Raw genomic sequence first — 25874 nt, 5'->3', positions numbered from 1 at the left:
AAATAATGACTTTAAAGTTAATTAGAATTTTTGCTAACTCTGTTCCTCCCATTTATAATGTTTTTCCATTTTTGTTTGCATACATTAAAAAAAATCCCTCCAACTATTTCCTTTTTTCCTGACATAAATAATAAAATAATGGGCAGTTCAAGACTTTTGCACATTACGGTATTTTGTTGCATATGAAATCCTTGTGAATTGCTTCATTTGCTTGAAATCTGTCATGTCAAAACATCCCTCCCCATGTTATCTAACTTTAATGGAACTTACTTAATAAATGCCATGTAAATGCCTGGAAACAATATTTTATATATTTCTCAAACAAGTCAGTGCTTGAAAGCAAACGTTTTGAAACAAAAGTGAAAGAACTCACATAACACTTTGACAACAGAATCCGTTTTACCCATAAAACTTACTGATTCATGTTACCTATAATGGCTAAATTGCACAGAGAGAACTGTGCAGCTTTTAAATGTGTGTGTACGTGTATGCATGTGGCTCCCAGAGAGAGGAGAATGTCCTTAAAACTTTGGGGTTGTCCAACTAGAACCGGCTGGCTTGTGTTGGACTTGTTAAATCAAGCGTTAAAACAATCTGCCATAAACCAGCGGCTGGTGACTTCAATGAACAACTTTAAGATCTGGTAACGCTCTTTTTCTGTGCAGCCCTGTGAGATCCAGTAACACACATACAAAATATAAAAGACACAACAATTCAATAGTATAACAACCATAACATGCATACACACACCCAACAACATGACATCACCAGAAAGAACAGTATTTAACACATGTAGTGTATAGAAATTCAGTGACTTCATCAACCTAACACAGATGTTCTCTCTTACACACTAACATGAAGACACACACTCAACATAAACACACTCATTACACACACATGGCACATCGAATCTGTAACAGTGACGCAGTTGCCGACACTGTTGCGCAAATGAGAAGTGGTCACATGTGTTGCCGAATGCACGCGAGACACGGTGAAAAGTTCATGGTGCATGACATCATCTGATCTGAGGTCAGTAGGTGGGACACACTGTTACAGTTTGGGGTTTTAAACTTGGATTATCCTGTACATCTGCTTCATTCGGATATAGACAGACAGTCCAACAAGTGGGATGATGAACTCAGAACTGCATTTAAACGCAAGCTATGTAGCGTGAAGCAAGCAAAAATCACAACAAACACACACCCAATGCAAGCAGTCTGCTCTGAAGGTGCCATGCATGTAGAGGCAGAGCTGAGGGAAATTTTAAATCAGATCATTGTATTACATAAAGAGAGCACTGGAAACGCCAAATGTGTTGAAAGTGTCTGGTTCCTGTTATTTTCTTCAAGTTTTACAAGAATAAATATGCAGAAAATCACATGGTAGTCTTGCCAAGTGTGTGATACAGCCATAGTATAGCTGTAGTTAATGATGTCAGTAGGTTTGTCTGACCTTTGACATGAAACAGCATATTTTTACAGTTAGGGTGACATCAGGCTCTGAGCGGGCAGCTTTCTAAAGCTCCCAGACTGGTTGTTAAAAGCCATACCGAGCTGAAGATGCCAGATGGTAATGGCTGGTATAGCCCCTGAGTTATAGAGGTAGTTGTAATCTCAGTGGCATTGTCTGCTTCAAGGCACCAGCCAGAGACTTCCTGGCTGCCGTCATAGACATTTGAGTGTGACTGTGCACTCCCCTCGTGCACGTACACATGCTGTACAACATCCCTTATCTCCTCTAAAAACAAAACTCTGTGATTCACATCACATCCACACGGGGGATGAACTCAAAACACAGTGACATCATGACAACTTCCTGTTTCATCTTGTTGCCATGGCAGCTGGGATTTGCATGCGTAAGGTGATTGGTGGATGATGAGTAATGGGGGTTTGGTTTTATTTTGTGCTAGAACCACAACACGGCCATACCCCTCTGCTCAGCTCCAGTCCGTCAGGAGGACCGGAAAGCAAAACCAAACATGGCATAAGCATTTTTTAGAGGTTTTGCTTATGTTGATGTTGATAACCACAACACTTCTTGTTTGATGTTGTCATTTGCCAATTGGGAATTCATAATTTTTCACAGTTTTTTTTTTTAAGAAATAATGACTATTATTTCCTCTTAGTAACATATCCAACACACACATGTATATATATATATATATATATATATATATATATATATATATATATATATATATATAGATAGATAGATAGATAGATAGATAGATAGATAGATAGATAGATAGATAGATAGATAGATAGATAGATACCAAAAGTTTTTTTTATGTTTGCTCTTAGCAATGCTGTCGATGAGAGTAGCCTATTTTAAAGACAATGGCCTAATTATGTTTTTCATAAATTTATTTGTTTCTGTGGCCTTTCTGTGTGGAGTTTGCATGTTCTCCCCATGTGTACATTCATGTTAGGTTAATTAGTCATTATATATTCTCCCTAGGAGTGAATGTGAGCATGAGTGGTTGCTTGTCTCTTTCTGTGTTGGCCCTGCAATTGACTGGTGACCTGTCCAGGGTGTACCCTGCCTCTCACCTGCTAAATGGATGGATGGATAGATGGATGGATGGATGGACGGATGGACGAAGTTGAGGCTGATAATGAAATGAAATTAAAAATACTTTATTAATCCCAGAGAGAAATAACAACAATAATAATACTACTAAAAATAATAATAAAAAATAATATTAATAATAATAATGAGTAAAGACATTAGGACACTATATATATATATATATATATAGAGAGAGAGAGAGAGAGAGAGAGAGAGAGCGAGTTTCCTAATAATTTAATTTAATTAATTTAAGAAATCGCCTATTCAAAGTAGGGAGAATAAACCTTTTAAAAAAGAAGAAGAAAAAACACTCATCTGCCCAATCGTTCAGCCCCGTGTCACGTTGCTGTTGGTGTGTCTGATTCGGTTTGTCTGTCAGTCTGGGTCTATTTGCTACCACGTTGCTGTCCCGTCCCGTCCCGCTGCCGGCCGCTGTCATAACCCCGCCCCCCTCCTCTATTCCTCTCTCCGTACGGGACCGCAATGATTTAGAAGTTTAGGAATCCCACGTGACGTCACCGTGAGGGTGATGTAATGCTTCTGTAAATAGAACGTATTGTAATCGCGCTCCAGTCCAACGTGGTTCCTCTCTGGAGCGCCGCTCGTCCCTCTCCACTTGTAGGTAAGCCTCCGTTTACTTTCATTCACAAAACTTTAAACTCCGTCGCAACCGCTCTCCGCAAAATCTGAAAGTTGTCTGCGGAAACTCCCTATTTGTTTAATTTTTTGGCATTCATTTACTTTTTTCAAGCTCTAAAAGTTACCGGTAGAACTTTTTAGGCTGGTTGTACCGGTAAAGTCTCGTCATCAAGTGGACGGGTAGAGCGCTCGTGTCTATTTGGGGGGTGTGACAGCACTCTCCGTACAGCTGTGCCGGGCTTGTTTATGAGTTGAACAGGTTGCTCGCGCGGTGGGGAAGAGAGAAGCACCGGGTCACGGTCTTGTCTTGGGACGCGCACTTGCAACTGACCGCACGCCTGCCGGAGGATTTAGGCTTCCGTTCAGAATGCTGCGTAATTTGACCTGAATCAACTCCATGCCCGCTCGGCCCAATTCGGTGCTGTTACCATGAGTCCACCGTCATATATGGAAACTTTGAGAAACAGTAAGTAACTGAAGTTTACACTTTAAGGAGGCTGGATGTTGATGATGGTTGAAGGGCAAAACAGTTATATGCTGATTCATTGTCAAAGACGAGAAGAAGCAGGAAAAGAGTTGTTTTGTTGCTTTAAAGTGGATAAAAAAAACAATAGTGAGCAACTTTAGAAGAAATGTTAATCCATCTTAAATTCGCAGCATGTCTGGTCTGTTGTATGTAGGATTTATGCCTAAAGGATGACGTCATTGTCCATTGATGTAACCACTCTGACAGAAGGTTTTCTGGAAATCTGCTGAGTCTGCTAATCTCATACAAGCACTAGGCCTACTTAATGGAGACTGTCAATGTAAAAGTCTTAAAAAAATGCATTTCAAAATTAAATTTTTCTATAAAAATGACAGATTATGTGATTATATTGCAATAAAGGCATTATTTGTGTAAATAGTAGTACATAAAACTGTGCAGTCGTGATGCCTTTTAGTCTTTTAACTGACAAAGTAAGGCTTTTTGTCTTTTTTTCCATGTGCCTGGGCATCTGTAACTGGGACCTTGTGTACACTTGCTTATTTGTTTTGTTTTGTAACACATACACGTACACACCCATGAAGTCACCTCTACTTGCCAGGGGTTGGAAAATGGGGGCTGAGGCAGGTTGAAACCTGTCAGGAGTGTAGGCCCTGAAGTGCAGCCCTCCCTCTGCTGCCTCTCTTCCATTCATCATGCCCTCCTCCTTCTCTCTCCCTCTTTCTCTCTCTTGCCCTCTCCATTCCCCTCTCCATCACCCTTATGCTCTGCACCCGCCCCTTGGCCTCAACCCCCCGCCCACCTCTACCCCTCACACACATGCACAATCTTTCCATTTCTTATGGAAGCATATACTGTTTCCCCCCCTTTCTTTCCTGACTACCCTCTCTTCACTTCTCACTCTTTCCCATAACATCAGGACCCACTTTGCTGCCCTTTTCACCACACTTTCTCTGCTCATGCAAACCAAAGGTTCAAGAGCGAGTGTGCAAACACTTCTCACAAGCATAATCTCCACCTAACATCACAGTAGTAATATTTCTACCTCCTGTTTTCCTCCATGGGAATGTGAGAATATAAAGTCAAAGAAGTAGCCACTTTTTTGTCCTGTGTGTCTTAGCTTTCAGCTTAGGAGGAACCCTTGAGGTCAGGGAGCTTAAGGTTCTCTTCAGCATTGGCTGAACTCTTCATCAGTGGTTTAATATTTTCAGAGCCGAGCTGACTGCATTGAGCCTGGCTTAGAACTACAAGCTGGTTTATTATTGTTCTCTGTCCAGCATTTGAGTGGTATTTTTATCCTGTGATGACTTGATACAAGACCCGATGAGAATTCATCCTTTCATCACACTCATATTATTAACTGTGTCCCGATGAAAGCCTAATTGCAGGCTGAAACAATTGCACTACACTGAGCACTTCACTACACAACAACCAGGAAAACTAGATCATGATACTGTAATCCTCTGATGCCTTTCTAGCTCTTAAAAGTTATCAGTATTAGATAATGAAAGGCTGGATAAAAAACAAACTGATCGTGTGTATTATGACTTAATACTTGACTTGGTAAAACAAACAGCAATGCTCTCACAAGACTTTTGCATTCCCGCTGACACAAGAGGGATCATTTTCCTCGAGATGATGTTGTGTCTCAGAGTGAAACATCCATCATCTGTGGCAACTATCTCATTACAGCTTCCACACTCAAGGCATGGCATGTGAGTTATCATGCATTGTCTGAGCAAATTCAAATATAAGGCAGAGAACTGCAGGCTGAAAGCTGAATGCTGAATGAGCTCGACTCAGCTGGGATCGGAGAGAAACTACTCTGTTGCTGTGACGAGAATGCAAGTTAAAACATTGTACTTACTTCTTCTGTTTGTGTAGGCCTGTGTATGACATGAATGACAAACAGGACAGGCCTTATGTGTGCGGCGCCCCTGGCTGCTCTCAGGTCAGTTGGATACAGCACAACTTACACTATATGAAATGCAATAATTACCTGTTTGAGGAATTAGAAGCTTGAATATTGAAATAATATGACTTTTGACACAATATGTATAGTTATAACATCTGATGTCATTCATTTATCTTGTTTATGAGCGAAGTTCTCTGAAATACTGAACAGACTAAGAATGTTGTGACTGTTTAGTCAGCTAAGAGGCATCAGCTGATTTACCTTAACAACTCATCCCATGTGTCACACAGCTGCACGAATATCTTCATATATTTCTCCCTCTGTCGGTGTGCTGCAGCGCTTCCAGCTGGAGGAGCATCTGATCATCCACAGACACAAGCATGAGATGACCCTCAAGTTTCCCTCCATAAAGACGGATACAACTTTTACAGGTGAGGCCTGCACAGAAGACAAAGCAGCTTCATCTCACAAAGAACATTTTCTGGAGTCTGTGTATCTACTTTCTACAGTTTTCTTTGAGTTTTTAGCTTGCATGGTTCTCCTTTGCTACTCAGCCCAGTCTGCACATGTGTGTTTGCTGACCCCCACTCAGGATCAGTGCTTGCTAAAAAAAAATGGCGATATGTTGTACAGTATGAAATCAGATAACCTTGATACAGTCTTCCTTCCTTCAGGTAGCCTATGCTGTGAAACAAAGCAGCTAATGTTCCAGCATGTACAGGATACTCCATCAGATGAGCCAAACATGAAGATGCACTTTGATTTTTAAAAACATGGGGAAGATGTGCATGTATTAATTTCATTGTTTTTTTTTTAGTGCTACAATACATACAGTATAATACAGCTGAAATTTTGCAATCCAATCCAGCGTTATACGGCGATTCCCTCAATCTTGAATCTTGACATTGGGTAAAAGCGTGTAGAGAAATTTCTATGTACTTCTGCTCACCTGGCACAAAACCTACAGTTAATGTGCATCCGTGTTTGATTTGGTTAGTTGATTATTTAGCAAATAAGCCCAGTCTCATGTCAAAAGAAATATAAATATATATAAAACACAAATTAATGAAAACAATTTCTCAAAGCAAATGCTGTTATTTAGCTTGGCAATTTGGCTTAAATGGAAGGCTGAAATAATATGTCAGAATGCAACATTTTCATAAAATCCTTTAAATCCATAAAAACTTATCAGTAACTCTGTCCCACCAACTACATAGTCCCACAGTCAAAATGCTGTCATACAAAAGTGTATGTAACTATAGAAACAGCTGTCTGTCTGGATGGAAACATCAGTGTGAGATCTGACCTCTGCAGACTCTCCCGCTGGGTCTCTCTCCCCCCATGTCCCTGTCCTGCAGCCTGTCTCACCTCCTGCAGGAAATCTCATGTCAAAACAAAGGGCCCAGCTGACCTCTGACCCCTGCATGTTTAGACGGCTCAGGGAGACAGACTGATGTTATCAGAGAGCATGGCTGAGAGACTTGTCTCTCTTCTTTGCATTACAACCTGGACCATAGTTGATTTAGACAGCAAATAGACTGAAACAAGACAGGTTATTGTGGGAATTTTTAATGTTTACATTTTTTTTGTCTGCCTGTCTTCTTTATTTCCACTTTTGTGTAATGTTTTCAGACCAGACCCCAACACCAACGAGGTTTTTGCAGAATTGTGAAGATCTGTTCAAGGAGATAGAGTTTCTTCAAACACCAGAGGACAACAACAAACAGGTAAATGTACACAACACAATACACAACTTAAACTTTCTTTCTATGCTTTAAGCAGCATTTTGGGGTTAAGCTTAAAGGTGCTCTAAGTAATATTTAGGACACAATGCAGTTGTGTGAGTTATTGCTCCTAAGAATTTGCTTGTGAGGTCTGTCGTGTTTGCATTTTGAGTGACATTTGTTTGCGAGGCCGATGAAAGCAATCAGACTCAATTAGACAACTGCAGATATCTGACCTGCAGCAGGAAAGATACACCAGGCGATCGTGTTCTACCCTGTAAATTAAACAGCCAGTCATCAAACACAAAAGCAACCAAACAAATACAGGCATGCTCACACCTACACACAGCGGTCACCTTAATCGCATATCATAATACGCACGCTGTGCACGTGCAATTGTAATCAAATCCTACCCTACAAGTTTTGGAAAAAGTTTCCAGTTGTTTGTTGTTCCTGCTTCTCTTTACAGACATTTTCTCACAATGGACCGTCTTGTGTAAACCAGCACCATCTCAAACCCCAGCTTCAGCTCCAACACCCACCCCAGCCTCAGCACCCACATCCCCAGCCAGCACTACATCATCCCCAGCCAGCGCTGCATCATCCCCAGAGTCATGGCTCCATGATGGCACCCAGCTGCAGCCTGGCTGCCCAGCAAGCTTTGTCCTCCTCCTCCTCCCAGTCTGGATCAGTCATCACTCAGGCTCCTTCCACTCTAACACATTCAGGGTGAGTATAGCTTGGATACATAAACAAATACATATACATATACATATACATATACATATAAACATATACATTATTTGCTTCATTACTTCACTCATGTAGTATTACATAGTGTCTCATTTGAATACACATTTTCTTTGAATTTCTATTCTATCTTCCTTCTCTTTTCTTGTTTTAGACATAGTATTATAACTCATTCTGTCGAGCTGAGATTGGCATTTTCTCCTGCATAATTGATCATTTTATTATTGAACTTAATGGAAGGATGGAAAAAATGTAACTACAATTTATTAAAGGAAGAAAGTAGAAATGGTGAGCTACAAAAATGCCCAGTCTGTCCCACTGCCTATATCTACCCCAACCCCCAAATACTTCCTCTGTTATGTCTGTAAAAACTCAGAACCAGACTGGTGTCTGTTAATGCCTGGACAGCTTCCATGGCTCCCTGGTTATCACCCATTTCAACTGACAGATTAGAGGAGTTCCTGTCTTTCATCTGACTGGCTCCCAACAGCTGCTCCCACTCTTTCTGGCAGTTTGGCTAAGGATTTGTGAAACTCAGTAGACACTGTTTTCTCTGAATTTTTTAATTATTTTTACACACACACACACACATATATATAAATATATACTCATATGTAAACTGTAGAGTCAGTGTAACACAGTGATTTATGTCAAGCCATGCTGTTGGATTTGCAAAATATAGTTATTTTTGTTCTATTTTTGCCATGTCAAACTAAAGAGTGCCTGAGGTTACATTTGCATGTCAATAATGTGAATGTAAACACAGGATCTTAAAAATGAACACCGTTGTTTAAAATAGATTGCATAACCAGCATTTGTAAATAAAGTTAAGTTCAACTGCAATAAATCTGTTTTGCATCTCTATTTTCATTTTAAATCTATTTCCACTTTATTTAGCATTCAAAAGAAAAAAAAAACATTTAATCCCATTTGCACCAACTCCAACTATTTGGCCAATGTAGTAAAGTTCCTTTAGTAAACTTAAGTCTATTTTTTTCATTTATTTTTTGCACTGGTAGTTTCATATATCAAATTTTGAACTCATTATTTGGTTTAAGTTTTTTCTTATTATAAAAACATTTTTCATTTTATTGTTATTTTCTAATTACTGTGGGACTTTCTATATTTTCCAAATAACCCAAGATTCTGAAAAAAAAGTTTAAATTATTTAATAGTTAACAGTAAATGAAAAATAATTTGACTTACAGTACTTTTGGACCTGGAGGAACCCGGTGATCTACTGAGGGTCCCTGAGCAAGATTCTTAACCCGCTCTCTGGGCGCCAGATTCTGGGCCTGGCAGCCCACTGCTCCTAGTACAGCTAGGATGGGTTAAAAGCAGAGAATGAATTTCCTAGCTGGGATTTAAAAAGTATAATAAAATTAAAATTGAATTAAATTAAATTTACTTATGTTACTGCCTACAGTCAAAACCATATTATTTTCTACTTTCTTCTTTTTTTTAAGAAACATTGTCAACTAGGAATACTTCAATGTTTTTTTGTTTTTTTTACAATATAAAATGAATCTATATAATTATACTGTAATTGTATTTATTAAAATAATGCTGGAATCAAGCAGCCCCATTACATCATGATATGGTTTGTAGTTTAGCTAATATTAGGGAGACAGGGCACTGTAAGGCACATATCAGTGTGGGCTATTCTGATATGTGTCTTAATCGTTTGGACACCAGTGCCCTCCAGCATTCTTTCATTTCCAATGACAGTCTCACAATTGAGAATAAGCCTTTTAACCTCCTATCAACTGGCTTATGGGTAATATCTGCTTCCAACACACTGCACATAAACAAAGTGTTTGTCACAACCCTGTAGATGATTAGATGAGTCAAGGTGCCAGAAGTATGTCAGTGACATAATAAGCTCCAAACATCTGTCCAGACCCAGGCAGGCCACAACAAGACAGTGGGAGAGTGTCTGACAGTCGATTACGGTACAATAAATCAATGCCAGCTGAATTCAGACAGTTTATTAGTCAGTGAAAGCTGCTATGTGTTACTAAACGAACGAAGGATTCAGCAATCTGACTGTTTCCTATCATGTTTACCACTAGTTTCCACAGCAACCTTTTCTCTAAGTGTCTGGCAGCTGGCCTAGCAGAGCTGTTGTGGTTACGTTAGGAAATGCTGTTTTGGTTTGTCTGTATTTTGTTGTATGTTAATGAGGTCGCAAACTCCCCGATTCAGTAATGACGTCATTGCAGATGACCTCAGTGTGACCACGGAGGCCAACATTGTTTGACTGACCGAGTTCGAGAACGGTTAGGTCAGCACATGGCACCCCGGATCTCTGCATCTCCTACTGTGATCCATTAGCTTCTTTCCTCCCTCACAAGCTGCCCCCTTTCCACACATTTCTTTTGTCTTTATCAACACATAATCCTTTCCATTGTCATTGCTTCAGTTCAAACTTCTGCTACACTGCAGGTGGAATAACACGTCTACTCAACTGCTTCCTCTGTAAAAACTAGTTACAATGAGCATCTAGAATGATATGCTGATGTTTATTTCAAGTTAATACTCACATTTTCTTCAAAATAATAAGTTTTTTTCAGGCAGAAATGTTGTATTTTTTATTTCATTGTAAATATCTAAGTAAGATTTCAGACTCAGTATCTTTCACTAAGGTCATGTTTCTGAAAAGAAAAGAAAAAAAATCAAATAAGGCATAAGTGTCCATTTAAAATGTGTAGAAGTTGTGAACAGTTTTGTCAAAGACTAAAATCTTGTCCATACTTCTTGTCAGTATAGGGGAAATTGAACTTATGAATGACATTTTGTAAGTGTTTGGAAACTGTTGTTTTCCAATTTTTCCATTTTTGAAAAATGATTTAGGATGTTACATTTTTCCATGTCAGTGTATTAATTTCCTAATGGGCAAAACATTTTAAGTGGGTAACAATTTTTTCTTACAGGCAGGCCAGTACCTTGAGCCATTTCTTTATGGCGCTGTGTCATTACTTTGCTGAAACAAGCAATGATTTCCTAAATTTTTTTTACTTGTATTATATTTAGGGCTGGGCCCATTAACACATTATTATCACGTTAACACATTAATTGATTAACATTGTTCATTTTAAAAAATGATATTAAATATAAAAATTTTTAAAACAAACATTTTCAAAACATACTCAATAAAATCTCATTCTGCTGGTTTATTGACTGATGCGTGCCTCCCTGCCAGCAAAAACATATAGAAGGCTCTGGACACATGAAGAGAACCTCCCGCTGAAAGATATTAATTTGAAAGTTTAAAAGACATGAAAAAGGCTGCATAATTTGCATCCCTCTTCACCAATAGGTGATTTAGGGCAGGGATTGGCAACTAAATTTGGCCTGGGACCAAATTTATTCTGACCAACTGAATGGCAGGCCTACATCTTCATTTGGCAAAACTTGTTTATTTCCTAGTAAACAAAACTTTTTCATATCTATGCTATTTTATCTTATACAACAATGTAATTTAATTAAGTTGTTTATCTACAATCAGTTAAATGTGTTACAGACTGTTATTACTGTTATTACTGTTATTACTGCTTTGGCTCCAGACTGTCTGCGTTATGAAACAAACAGTAACCTTGTGAAATTAAGGCCTCTGTCTTTAATCACCTTCACACACTCTGTCTTTTTGGACATAACCATTAAATAATTACCACTTTAAATAATAAATATTTCTCTAAGCCTAACTAACATATTAATAAATTTGAGGACATTTACTGTAATGATTTGGCTATCCGTCAGTAACACGGCCTTTTCCTCTTGCTGAGATAACATGTCGATGGTATTTGTATGATGTCTGTTTCATACACGATTATGTTTTACTTTGTTATATTTTTAACATAGTGTGGGCTCTAATGTCCTTTTATAGTTTTACTGGATTAAACCTGGTCTAGCTGCATTTATGGGTCGGCTGTTATGCCAGGTAAACTATACACCACCCACAGGAGCATTTAACAACAACAAAATCAGCTTCTTTATTGCTCATCGTTTACTCATCTCTTGACACTACCCATATTAACTTTTTTCTTATTCTTTTTTTTTTTTCGTATTCTCCTTTTTTTTTTTTTTTTTACTTATTCTATCACGGTGTCACCTCCATGTGCCATTGGGACTCAGCTATAAATGTTTTAGCTCACACCTCCCTTTGAACCAGGATTAGTGAAATTTAAGCCATGGACAGCTCTGGTTTGACATGTTATTTTCTTTCTCTGTACCTGACCACAGGCCGGTTCCCGGGGCGCTGTCCTGCCTCCTCCACATGCGGAACAGACACAGACAACCGCTGCCAGCCTCCTTACCTGGCACCCTGCCAGACCCAGCTATGCAAGGGGCATCTGCTCAACACATGACTGTAAGTATGGTAGGCAGCAATTATCATGCTCAGGCTTACACACCTTCACAGACGAACATTTTATGATTTATAGATGGAAGTATACTGACCTAAGAGTCCCAGAGTTAAAAATATTGTTGACAGGAAAATTCTCTTTACACTTGTGGATGAATTAATCAGAAGTGTCTGAATCTAGATGGATTCACCTGGGCCTCACTGGTTACTCTGGATACTAAAAATTAATGCATATATATATATATATGTATATATATATATATATATATATATATATATATATATATATATATATATATATATATTATTATTATTATTACTTTTTTTTTTAGATAGATAGAAACAGATGCAATGAGCATACAAGTCCCTATTCACAATCCCTCCTGCTGTTCCCTCCAGTTAGTGACCAATACCTCATTGTCAGTTTATTTTTGCTTAAGCTGACAGTCAGCTGTCAAAAATAAAAAAGAAAAGAAAGAAGAAAATCTGATATTTTAGACCATGTAGCTGCTTGCTTTCCAGCAGCGTTAGAGAAGAGGATTGATACCACTCTTACAGTAGTGCAGTAAATGTAAAGCTAGCGGTAAAGCTAGCCTACCTTTGTCCAAAGATGGCACATTTCACCCACCAACAACCAAAGTTAAGTAATATACATATTTCACACATTACAATTACCAGTTTTGTGGCTTAACACAACTAACAGGCAGCAAACTAAACCTTTGTTTAGCTTATTTTTGCATTTTGATTATATTATGTAGCTACTAATGTAGCTAACATTTAAGCTAACTAATGTATAAAATATGTATTTCCCAAAATGCAAAACTATTTTTATTTTATTTTATTTTTAGTTGTGTTTATAGATTTCTCTTTGTGTCTTATATGTATAAGGAAAAGATTTAAACCACATTGCTTGTCACCCAAACACCCTGTGTGTTTATTCACAATGATAATTTCGGGAGAGCGTAACTTGACTGTTTAATGCACACATCTGCAGAGCTGTGGGCCACAGGACGTCAGAGTCTACATGCTCTGGATGATTGTGTTGGTTGTTTTATTTTCCTTGTGCCAGCTTGCTCTCAATCACTTATCTTATGAATTTTGCATTTTCCCCTTTAAGGTGCATGTTGAATGAATTGTTAAATAGGTTTGTGCTATCAAAAGCAACTTCAAAGAGAAAACTGTGAACCCGCCTTGCATCCACTCTTTCTTTCACAAAGGTTATGGCTCCTTGTAGCAGAGCTTGTATTTAGAGTGGCAACTGAAAAGTAGTTTTAGATTGCAGAGCCATTCTTTTCCCTTGTTCAGAACTTAACCACTCTTCATACACTTTATATGAGGGCACTTAACTGATATAGTGCATTATCAAGTCCCTTACTTTCACTATCACAACTAAATGCCAATCTTACCCTAACTAAATTATTTATAATTGTAAACCATGTGTCCCAACTAAAATCCATTTTCCACAAATGTCCTAACTCAAACTTCTCCTCATACAAGTAATCACAAGCACAGATGTAGCACAGTCAGACTTATTCTGCATCTACAGTGCACTGTTTAATTCTAATTTAGTGTTATCAGGTGGTATGCATTTCTAATGTGTGAAATGGGACCCTGCTCCTTTAAATCCACAGGAGGTGTATTAACATGCCTCTGCTGTGCAGTAAGGCCGCACTCAGCTCAAGTGGAAAAGTAAACATTTGACAAGTGGATCAATGTCTCATGTACAGTTTTGTGTCTTCATTCACTGATCCCTCCAGACAGAAATATCAACGTGGTGTGTCATCTAGGCCAAGGAGAGCTATGATGTAATCAGCAGAGCCAGCATCAGGGTGTTTCTATGTAGTAAACAGAGCTGAAACACTCGTGTCCCGTCCTGCTTTGTGTGTGTGGCTGCGCATGTGTGTTTGACTGGCTGGCTGGTAAAGCTGGCACAAGACAGCCCAATGACCTCATCCTTGGCAACCACTAAATGTACTCCCTTTTTTTCATCGCTGAATGGCAAAGAGAGACAGAGTGAGAAAGAGAGAGAGCAAGAGAAAATCTGCTTCTTCTCTTAAAGAAATATTGTGTAACAAGCAAATAGCAATATTGCCAGGGATAGGGAGTTAGGAGGGTGATGTCATGCTCCAAACATGACCTCTCCCTCTCTCGCTGAGTGTGGGAGAAAGGTGAGATGAGTTTTAATTTAGCTCGCACAGTCAGTTTAGTCAGATGATATACGGGAATGATAAAGTGTGAAGGTATCAAGCTGCAGATGGCAGCATTTTTATTGGAACACATTATCCCTCTTATCAACAGTTGTCTTTACTGTTGTAGATTGTTAGGACAAAACTGCAATGATGGACTACAGTGGGGAATTTTTTGTGAGAGCTGATGTACTTTTAATTTTCAGACATTAGAGAGAGGTAGGATAATATGGAAAGCATCTACTTACCCTGGAGGGGCCAGATGGCTCATATTTAATACACAGCCAATAATTAGCTGGTGATAGCAGTTAAGCTAACTGCCACAAGTGATGGGAAATATCTTTTATAATTATAAGATCTTTATACAGCCTTCTATAACTATTTCAACACATTTACACATACTCTCACATGAGTTTGTGAGTTAGTAATTAAACTAATTAAACTAATAATGTTGTTTGCAAGCGAGCAGAAACAACATTGAGTTGTTTTATTTTTTCTTTGATTTTGACATTTAACTTTCAATTCAATAAAGTTTGGTTTCCTAAACTACTGGGTTTTTTTTAGATATAAATATAGATCATTTCACGACAACTTAAGCTCTGTTGTCTTAATAACTAAGTTGACAAGTCCTGTGCCATTTAAAAACAAAACAAAAATATGCAGCCATCTACATGTTTTGAGATTTTCATGAATTGTCACTAAGCTTCACTGCAAATGCCTGTGGAAGCAAAGTTATATAAAACCATGTAGACCACGATGACAGTAACAGCTAGATTTTTTTTATTTGTTTGCTTGTTTTTGTTGTTTCTTTTGTTTAAGCTAGAAGAGCCCAAAGCGTAGGTGCTAAGCAGTTGACTAATGCTAGCCCTGATTGCTAGCTGCATGCTAATTTTCTTTACCATTCTGTTGTCAAGATAACATTTGGAAAAAAAACACACCAATATTTGTGGTTCACTAAATGCATCTCATTGAACTCTACAAATACAAGTGCAGTGCACAAAAACTGGAAACTAATAAAACAAATATTCGCTAATTTAGAAAAACTAAGAAGACAACATTTTGACATGTTAATCTTCAAGCTTGCATCCCCCAATAAATGACAGTTATCCCCACAGACTCACGTGTATGTCAGATAAGCTACCGAGCATCAATTTTTGACACCTACCTATAGCATATTTTGTACTTAGGAAATTACTTTGCATTATCTTTGCTAGGACAGTTCAAGAGAATGACTGTGCCATACACACAATCACTTTCTTCTCAAATTTATTGTGTAGGCCAATCCTTTTTGTAGAATCATGTATAGAGTTATTACTTTCAAATTTAGTTAAAATGTTAAATAACTGTAAACCTCTCATGAGATATGTATGTATTTTCATATTTGGAAAGAAAAATGCTACAACATATCCGAACATTTCTATATGGCTGTAAGCCTTTTGGAAAACCGGTATCAGTGTGTCAATGTATCAATGTGCATAAAGCTATATTTGGTCAGGACTTTAGTTAAGAACTTTTTATTACACTTTTACAACTCTGTAGTTGGCAACATCTATAGTATTCTTACCCCTATATTAACAAGCATACAACATCCACTCAGAGAGAGGCATGTTAAACCACAGAAAAATATCTGGTTGCAACTATCTGGTGTTAGTAGACCAAATTTATATACCTGTACGCTGTATATCTGTACACAATCTGACACCTGTACACTCTATCTTCATCCTTATAAGATGTATTGCATCATTCTGTCTTTACAACAAGGAAAGAAGCAGTTGTTGAGGAAGGCCATTTCTTTTTTTTCCCCCTCAGAGAGCCAAACAGACAATGGGACATCATTACCAACAGCACCACACAGGAATGGTCCCCATCAACAACCCTGTGACCTCCATGGGTCACATGATGGAGATGATGTCACAGCACCACCAAGCACCTCCACTACAACAGCACCATCCCCAACCCCATCATCATCATCAACATCATCATAATCCTCCTCATCCTCCACAACTTCCAGGAATGCCACTTACCTACCAACAGCGATGCCATGCTCCGCCTCCACAACATCTGGGAAGCACCCAAAGCCACCAGCTTCATCAGTCAGGGAATGTACCACATGCTCAAGCTCACCAATCACCGCCTTCACGCTTGCACCAGAGCTCACCACCAGCACCTCCACTGTCAGCTCCAGCACAGGTGCTGTTTGTATTAAAATGATGCTTTCAGGCTCAGCAAAGTTGCTCAATTTTTACCTATTTTGATATAATTTTATTTATTTTTTTTTTCCTTTTTGTTGCAGTTATCGCCAGTTGCACAACAGATGCAGCCCTCTCAGCATGCAGTACAAGCAAGTGGAAGCTGTAGCAGTGGTGGAGGAGGGGCCATGGGAGGTGGCAACCGTCGCAGAAGGACATCAGAGCAGGATCCGGATGAGCGAAGGCAGAAGTTTCTTGAACGTAACCGGGCGGCAGCCACCCGTTGCCGGCAGAAGAGGAAACTGTGGGTGTCATCGCTGGAGAAGAAAGCCGAAGAGCTGACACACACAAACCTGCAACTACAGGTGGGATGCTCTCCGTATGTAGACGATTACTCACATTCACACAAAGTAGACAGAAAGACACTTAGCATCATCTATCTTTGTGTTCCCAGAATGAGGTGACGTCACTGAAGTCAGAGGTGGGTCAGCTGAAGCAGATTCTGCTCACCCACAAGGACTGTCCTGTCACAGCACGGCAGAGAGAGGCACAGGTGTACCCCAGTGAGTAAAACCCCATAAACCCCTCACTTATGTTTATTAAGCTCAATAACTTTTCTGATACATCCTCAGCAACTGTTGAGGATATAATTTAGGTTCACTCTTCCTTATATTTGCACATTTGAAAATATTACTTGGTTACATGTAGTCCATAGTTTTAAGCACATTTCTACACACAGAGAGACCTTAAATGATGTCTTACATAGCGCAACTAAACCAAACCTAACTGCTTTTTACCCCACAGACTCCAAATAAAGCAATGCACTTTGATTCCTAAGGAGAGCCAATCAAGGAAAAGCACTGCACTATCAACTTTCCATTTAAAGGAATGTTACCCATAATTTGTCATACTACTTTAACGTATTAAATCTTAAACATCTTGCACTCCAGGCAGGTTAGGGTTAATGCTCACATTAACTTTGATTGTTATGTAAAGTAGTAAAAGCAAAAGAAAAAAATAAATACTTTGCCTTTTGGCCTTAAAAAAGATGCTGTGCTTCAAAAGCATCAGTGAACAAAGAGGGATGCAGTATTGCTATATCCTATATTCATATGTTTCTATTATCTTTTTACCTGTTTGTACAGTATTAAAATGTCAAATAAAAAAAAAGATATTTTCATTTACTCTGAACTCCAATGAGTTTTTATTCATCACTTATATGTGCAACAATGAAGTGATGGCAAGGCTCACTCCAACTGTGGACATTCCGCCACTTTGTCAGTGACTTTGACAGCTGTCTCTGTGTCCAGCTGCAGGGGTGAGCCCAGGAGGAAGTCCCACCCCTGCAGGTTCTGGGTCTCATCTCCAAGCCATCCAACACAACAGCATTTCCACCTCCTCAACAGCTGGAGGCGACACCGGGCACATCCCCCCACCTGGAAACTAGCCTTCTACGTTTAGATGAGATGCTAAACTGGATTTAGGAGGAATTTATTAATCCACTTAAGCACTGAGGTGTTTTTCAACATTTTTATCAGGTTTTCTGGTTGGAGCAAAGACCAGGGGTAGAATTTTCCATATCATGTGCAAAAATGAAACTTTCTTTGAACCTTGTTTAAAAAAAATGTGATTGTAACACGGCAACTGGATCCTATGTTCATGCAGAAAATGCTTGTTTCTCACCTGTGACCTATTGCCTATCCACACACACAGTCACATTACATTTTTATTTTTTAAACATCGTTTGCTCTCAAATCTTGCACTAATTTTCTAAAAAAAAAAGAAAAAAAAAAACAAAGCTCATATTTTAGTTTTTATTTCTAACTGAGCAGCTGTTTTTGCAAACCTGATGCCTTTTATTTCAAGCAAAGGCAGCTTGCAATAAACAATACAACGGTATTTGTTTTTATTTTTATTTTTTTGTTTAAATAAAAAGTTCAAAGCAAAATTATATTTTGATTTTAGAAAGTTTGTTGTCTTGTAAATAGAAGTCAGTCTAATCTACATCTGTGTTGGAAAAGCCATTCAAAAGATGATTGTACAGTATTTCCTGTAAGGCACCTTTTTTTGTAACACAACAGGATTGAGTCACCAAAGTACTATAAATTGCACTTCATGTCTAAAACCCTGTCAACTACTTTACACTTAATTACACTTTTTGTACTGTAAAGATGTGGACAATCGCTGTAAATCTAATGCTTAAATAAAGACTTATTCTGGTATGTTAATGTGATTTTGTTTTTAGGACGTTGACCACTTTTCTCTGTTTCATGAGACTATGGTTGTCAGGTTGGCCCTGCACAGACAGTGTGGTCTACTCTGCCATCTAGTGTCTACTTTTGTCAGTGGTGGCTAACCAGTGAAGGAGAGTCTGACTGATGTTTTACAAAAAATAAATAAATAACACAGACATGTAGATTTCTCACTATAAAATGCAAAACATTTAAAGTGACCTTTCCTCTTTTATTTAAATTTAATTCATTTATATAAATTATGTCATTTTTCTAAACTGTTACTAATTATCCAGGCAGAATACTAACTATTGCTCTGACTTGGCTTTAATATTTGACATGTCAGATGAACTGATGATATATATAGCTTGTGTGTATGCATGTCTGTGTATGTGGCAGTGTTTTTGCATATTAGTATTTCAACTAAATGTTGTAGGGAGACACTCCACCCTGTTGACTCAAACAAAGGGGCTGCTTAACCATTACCAGACATCCTGATGACAAGCACACAACAGTCCCAACAACCTCACACTGTGTTTAGTTCTCTATATTTTAAAATGGAACAAATAGGGCCATTTTGATACTGGTACTGTGGTAAAGATGGACAGATAGCCTAAATGAGACATTTCATACTTTATTCATCCCCCTGTGGGGAATTCCTTTAAATTAATATGTTTAATGCTTATAAGTTCAACATTTCATGCTGAACTTATGAAGATAAAACATAGTTGAGTTCAGTTTTTTTTTATTCATTTATTTTAATCTAATTATTTTGTGAATACCTAGTACAGAGGCAAGTTCAGGCGAGCCTCAGTCCTGCAGGTTTTCTGTGTTTCCCTGCTCCAACACACCTGATTTAAATTAAATGGATCCAAAAGCTTATCAAGTTCTGACTCGTTCATTTGAATCAGGTGTGTCGAAACAGGTAAACCCTGAAAACCTGCAGGACTGCGGCTCTCTGGGACCAATTTTGCCTACCCCGACTTAGTATTTCACATATCATCTAATAAGCTACTTCCTGGTATCCCTGGAAACATACTTTTAACTCAGCAGCCATAGAAACAGCAACATCTCTTCCACAATTAAATGATCAACAAACACTGAAATGAAAATTAGTCACATTCTTGGGAATTTTACTTTTTTGTGTAATACAAAATTATACAAAACTCCATATAAAAGTGTAAAAAGTAATAGTTGTGGTACCAAAAAAAAAATAAAACAAATACACAATTGTTTTTTATCTGCCATCCAGCAGCCATTGTTACATTTTGTACAAAAATGAGACAATATAATGTCTGTGAATTCAGTATTAGCACCATCGTTGAAATCAGTGGTACAACATTCATATGTGCACACTTGAGCTCACAGCATTTAGAGGCACTTGCAGGTGCAAGGAAATGAAAGAGGAAAGGCACAAAGCAGGAAGGGGAAGTCAGAGCAACTGGATTTCCTCTTAAGTCTGGATAGAACCACATGAGTTTAACTGTTCTGCAGACAGTTAAATGAGTTTGTTTTCAGCTGTGAAGAAACTCAATGTTTATAGTGTGATGCTGCAGCGTGTCTGCTGAGAAGAGCAAAGACTGAAACCATAAGCAAGTGTACATGTTTCTATGCTGTACAGTGTCAATATTTTTAGGTCTGAGTTAGTTGAGAGCTTTCTACAGGTCACTATCTCTGCGAACACTGCAGGTGTCCAAAAAGCGATCGCAGGGAAACTCAATGAGGTCTCCTTCTTCTAGTGGCGTAAGTCGTGTTGGTCGACTGCTCTGGTAGCTGGTGAAGTCTGTGGACACCGAGGCAGTCGCCATGGTGGGGCGAAATGGTCTCCTGGTGGAGTACATGTGACGCACGTGGACGGCCGACTTCCTCCTCTGCAACCTCTTCTTCAGGCTCCGTCCCAGCCAGATTCCACCAATGACAAGCAGCAGAATGGCGTTCCCTGCCAGGGTTGCTATGGTTACCAGCTGGAGGTCAGAGGTCAACAAAACTCCATGGCTCAGCCCATCAGGAAGGGTGACCAGTCCTGCACAGTGGTCACGGGGTGCAACTTGACACACGGATCCACCAACCACTCCTTCCACGCAGACCATGTAGGTGACTCCTGAGCTGAGTTCTCGAAGGGTTACAGACCGAGCTGCTCCACGGGCATAAACGTAGCGAGGGAAACGATCGGGGGTTCCAAATCTGTCAAACAGAACCCGATAGTGGACTTCGTCTAGGCCTGGTTTTGGTCTTGGTGTGTAGGGATGATGATCCCTTGTGGTCCAATATACAGTGACAGTACTGGATGTAACTTGATCCACTGACACATTAGTGATGAAATGGCGGTTAAACAAGCATGGATCTGTGATTACAGGTAGAGCCTCATCCCGATCTGATCTCAGAAGATCAAATTTTCCTCCTGCCTGGGCAGGAGAACTGGTACTGTGTCTGATGTCTATCATATGACTCGATGTGGAAGTGGTTGATGAATCAGCTTTGGAAATAACATTCGACCTGCGTCTCCCTTTGGCACGTCTCCCAGCTGCCTCTGCAGCAGGTCGTGACTCCCTCTTTGGTTTCTTTCCTTTTAGGATAGAGGATTCTACAACCTCTGGACCCCCCTGGTCTCCCTGGACGCCCACTTCTTCCTGTCCCTCTCTTTTCCTTTTTTCTTCTTCTCTCCTCATCATTGTCTCATTCATCCTTTCTCGTCTCAAGTTTTCCCTTTCTTCCACTTCTGATTTGTTTCTCTCACCCGTTTCCAGAGTGTTTTCACCTCTCCTCCCTCCATCTTTTGCATTTAGCACACCTCTGACCGCCTCCACCTTGACTACTACACCCCCTGAACGGCTCTCTTCAGGCCCGGCTCCGTTCTTACAAAAATGGCTCCAGTTCCCGAGGGGTTGCAGCTGGGAGCTATTCACATAGTCCAGATATTTCCCCCTAAGACTTGCCGGGTAATGACACTGTACAAATACCGTCAACAGTTTTCCCTGAGAATGTGCAGCAGTCATCCATCTCTTCAGTTCCTCCAGACGGCAATCACATGTCCAGTTGTTGCCTTGGAGATCCAGGTCATAAAGCACATTGTTGAGGGCAAAAATGTCACCTGACAGGCTGGTGAGAAAGTTGTTCTTAAGCTTAAGCACCTTCAGGTATTTAAGTCTGGAAAAGGCCAAAGAGTCCACATTGGAGATTCGGTTTCGGCTGAAGTCCAGCTCTTCCACATGCTCCAGAGGGTCAAGAAGACCAGCGCGGATTTCTACCAACTCATTGCCATCGACTAGAAGTTCTCTGAGGCTTGACAGTCCCTTCAAAGTGTCACTCCCCAAACGAGAGATTCTGTTGTTGCTAAGGGAGAGCTTGGAGAGCTTTTTCAGGTTTTGGAAGACATGGTTTTCAATGTATTGGATTTCATTGTCAGACAATAGCAAAGTTGTCAGAGCTCTGAGTTGAGAAAAAGTGAGGGCACTGCGCACGGCTCCCTGTTTGTTGTGGGCCAGATTTAAAAAGCGCAGGCTAGTCAGTTTGGAGAAGGCATTTCTATGTATGTGCTGCACTTTGTTGTATTCCAGATGGAGATAATGTAGACTTGTCAAACTTTTAAAAACAGAGTCCTGCAAAACTTCAATTGCATTGCCATCTAGGCGCAATTTAACAAGACTATCCAAGTTGGAAAAGAGCTCTGGTGTGATTTTCTTAATGGCGTTGTTATTTCCATAAAGAATAGTTAATTTCTTTAGTGGCTGCAAAGTGCCAGCAGGTACAGCTGTTAAAAGATTATGTCCCAAATACAGCTCCTCCAGCTTGGAAAGTTTCTCAAAAGCTTTTGGGTGAATATTTGCAATTTGATTGTACTGTAAATTGAGCCTTACAAGATTAATGTACCGTGTGAAATCGAAGACAGAGATGTTGGCGATGAAATTACCCCCGAGGCTGAAGACCAGTGTATCATCAGACACCCGCGCGGCGGATTTGGGTATAGTGCGCAACCCGCGGTTGGTGCACATGAGGTGCTGCGCATGCTGACAGTCACAGGGCTCGGGGCAGAAGTCCGTCGCCAGTGAAGGAGATGGAAACCCGCTGAGCGACAGCAGAAAAAAGCATATCCCAACCAAGAAACTGCTAGTATCCATTCCCACAGCGCGGCTGGCACAGCCAGAGACAGATGCAGCATTCGCTTTGCGTTCAGGTGCAGTCACCCGTTTCCTCTGTCATCCTGCAGACCGACTCCTTCATTATTCACTTGTTGCCTCCAAAAGCGTCCTGCGCTTCACGTACACCTCATGGCTGAGCTGCATCATCTACACAGCAAATCAATTAGTACAGCGCGCTCTGGCACGGTCTGTGGAAGCGCTCAAGTCAAGCCTCCACCCCCCCAAAACTGGTCATCTGCAGCGAATTACAGAGTTCAGGCGCTGAGCTCGATCACACACACACACACACACACACACACACACACTGAAAAGTCCCTCCCCTGCAACTCTGCGACCCTGCCAGAACCAGATGTGCACAGTCCTTGAAGCACGAGATTCAGAACTTTGCGCGTGCACGCAGGTAATCAAACGCACACGACCAATGGTCGATGGGGAGGGAGACTGAGAAACCTTGTGACCGAGTTTTGTGCGCCCCCCCGCAGCCCACGGGGGTCTGAGATCTGGATCTGGTCCCTAGTATGGACAAAGCAGACAGGAAGAAATCCTTCACAAAGAATCCCATGAGAACCCCTGATTTTTTTTCTCCAACAAACTTTATTCAGAGCAAACTAGTCACTATTCTTATATGTCTTTAAGAAAAAGGAAATAAATGAAATAAAATTTAAATTTGTTTTGTGTGTCTCCACAGAATGTATAGTCATCCCAGCAGAGTCAATGCAAACACATCAGATAAATTTGCATACACTCTGCAGTAGGAGCATGATTGTAATTTATAGTCTCTCAGTAACATGTCTTTTTTGTTGTGTGGGTTAGTGTGTGTGTGTGTGGGCACAAGAAGCACAAATGGTACCCATTTGAAAGTGAAGAATTCAAGTCAACAAGCGTTTGTTAAGACTGGTGGGGAAATGTGCCAAATCTGAGTTAAAGATCTCAAATTTGAGTGTGTCTGTGTGTGTGTGTGTGTGTGTATGTATGTGTATATGTGTATATGTGTGTGTGTGTGTGTGTGTGCAGGAGAGGACAGACTAAGTGAAGGGTAAGTGAAGCATGTGAATATCTGGTGCATAATTTTGCAGACAGAGAAATGATTCTCTGCACTACACAGAGGTTTCTGGGCCAGTCTAAAAGCATGCAACACTACTGCCAAGAAATCTGCACATTTATGACAAACATGAGGTAGAGTTTTCATTCGGTCACAGAAGCTGCACAAAATCCACAAGTGAACTTCATTGTAGTTTTTTTTAAGGTTTAAAGCTTATTGTTTTGAATGCAGTTTGCTGTTTGTGACACAAGAAAGTTTAACCAGTTACTTTATCTTTTATCTCAATAATATAATAATCTTAGTAAACTGACAAATTATAAGTGAAGGGGAAGAAAATGCAGATAGATAGTAAATCTTGTTGTGTGGAATGTGGAATAATGCTGAACTAACCCAGTTGACACTAATTTTGTACTGAAATCGCAATAAATAAATAAATAAAATGGCTTTGAAAGGACAAATGGCAGAAGTTTCAGTCAAAAGGACCAGTTATGTGGCTTAGCTCACCATATTCTCAGCAAGTGAGTAAGTTTTGTTTAGCATATACAAACAAAAGTGCATAAACCCGAAACTTGGTTCTACGTGGCCTCTTAGAACAGGAGGCAACTGTTTTTTCCAAAGAAGTTTGAGAAGCTGAAGTGTATCCTTTATTTATTTGTTTGTTTATTTTAAGGAATCAAGGAGCAAGGGTCCCCCCATCCACTAAAACAGCCCCCCAAATCCCTGGTTAAAGATGACCAAAACTCTGTAATCCACTTTAATTTTGAAAAATGGAGGGTGGGGCCAAGTCAAAAGGCCAATAAGAATTGGAATTGGGACAAAGTTAAAGAAATGAAAGGACTATCCTAGTTAGCCACCTCCATTACACAAAAAACATTTTTAAAAATATATGACCAAAGAACAACTTCATTTGAGTTGAATGTGTAAGCTTCCTTTTAAGCTCAACTGGTTTGTTAAATTTTCTTTATGTCAAGAAGGCATCCAGAGCTGTTTTCTTCTTTTTCCTGCAATGACAAGTTTTTAGCATCACAGTTAGCAGAAAAAAACATCTCTTGATATTGAAACTTCTTGATCATAGTGAGATTCTCTTGACTTTTCAAAACTGCTTTTGTTCAGACACTGACAAAATGTTTTGATGTTTGCTCTTATAAATTAGACATTCAGAGTCAAATATTCTTTTCGCTCTTTCCTTTTTTCTGTTCTTGAAGCCTTTATCAAGTCGACACAATTTCATGGTAGTGATTATAAATAGCCCACCACTTTCTGCAGCTTTATTTTGTCATTTATATGCATTTATTATTTTATGTTATCATATGTTATTTTGGGGCACAGGTTAAGCTACATAACATGAAATGAAAAGCAAAAAAAGAAAAAAAAATTATACTAATAATGTGTAATAATTGCACCTTTTAATGAGAACAGGTTACGTCTGGTTCTGCCATCACAGCTTCATAAGATTTTAAAGTTTATTTTAATTCATTCTAAATATATGCAATGCTTTCTGATAGAATTTAGTTTAGACATAAGTTCATCTGACCAATGTTTCACTGTTTCATTATTTAAACTTTTTAGGAGGATTTGTTTTCATCTGACAACATCACAACCAAACCAAGGTAGCTCGTAATCTGCTTCTCACCCTCTGGCCAT

General features: G+C 39.4%; 2 protein-coding genes across 6 annotated transcripts; one reads left to right on the top strand and one right to left on the bottom strand.

Moving 5' to 3' along the window:
- Positions 1 to 3105: 3105 nt before the first annotated feature.
- Positions 3106 to 18668, top strand: creb5a (cAMP responsive element binding protein 5a). Of its 5 annotated transcripts, none has more exons than XM_041967262.1 (10): positions 3106 to 3190; positions 5576 to 5642; positions 5944 to 6037; positions 7239 to 7333; positions 7800 to 8059; positions 12323 to 12449; positions 16439 to 16819; positions 16923 to 17183; positions 17273 to 17381; positions 18129 to 18668. In XM_041967262.1, the coding sequence occupies exons 2-10, from the start codon at positions 5589 to 5591 to the stop codon at positions 18263 to 18265; spliced, it is 1518 nt and encodes a 505-aa protein (XP_041823196.1). In that variant the 5' UTR covers positions 3106 to 3190; positions 5576 to 5588; the 3' UTR covers positions 18266 to 18668. The 5 variants fall into 5 exon arrangements, with proteins under 5 accessions (XP_041823196.1, XP_041823197.1, XP_041823198.1 ...); XM_041967263.1 differs by having other exon boundaries at positions 3139 to 3186; XM_041967264.1 differs by having other exon boundaries at positions 3173 to 3190; positions 5897 to 6037.
- Positions 18669 to 20072: 1404 nt separating this feature from the next.
- tril (TLR4 interactor with leucine-rich repeats) lies at positions 20073 to 23433 on the bottom strand. Its single transcript, XM_041967260.1, has one exon. The coding sequence runs from the start codon at positions 23165 to 23167 to the stop codon at positions 20708 to 20710; it is 2460 nt and encodes an 819-aa protein (XP_041823194.1). The 5' UTR covers positions 23168 to 23433; the 3' UTR covers positions 20073 to 20707.
- Between the last annotated feature and the right edge of the window lie 2441 nt (positions 23434 to 25874).

The sequence above is a fragment of the Melanotaenia boesemani genome, chromosome 17 (assembly GCF_017639745.1).
Source record: "Melanotaenia boesemani isolate fMelBoe1 chromosome 17, fMelBoe1.pri, whole genome shotgun sequence".
NCBI lineage: Eukaryota > Metazoa > Chordata > Actinopteri > Atheriniformes > Melanotaeniidae > Melanotaenia > Melanotaenia boesemani.
Note: the sequence above shows the minus strand (reverse complement) of the source record. Positions and strands in the feature narration are given on the sequence as shown.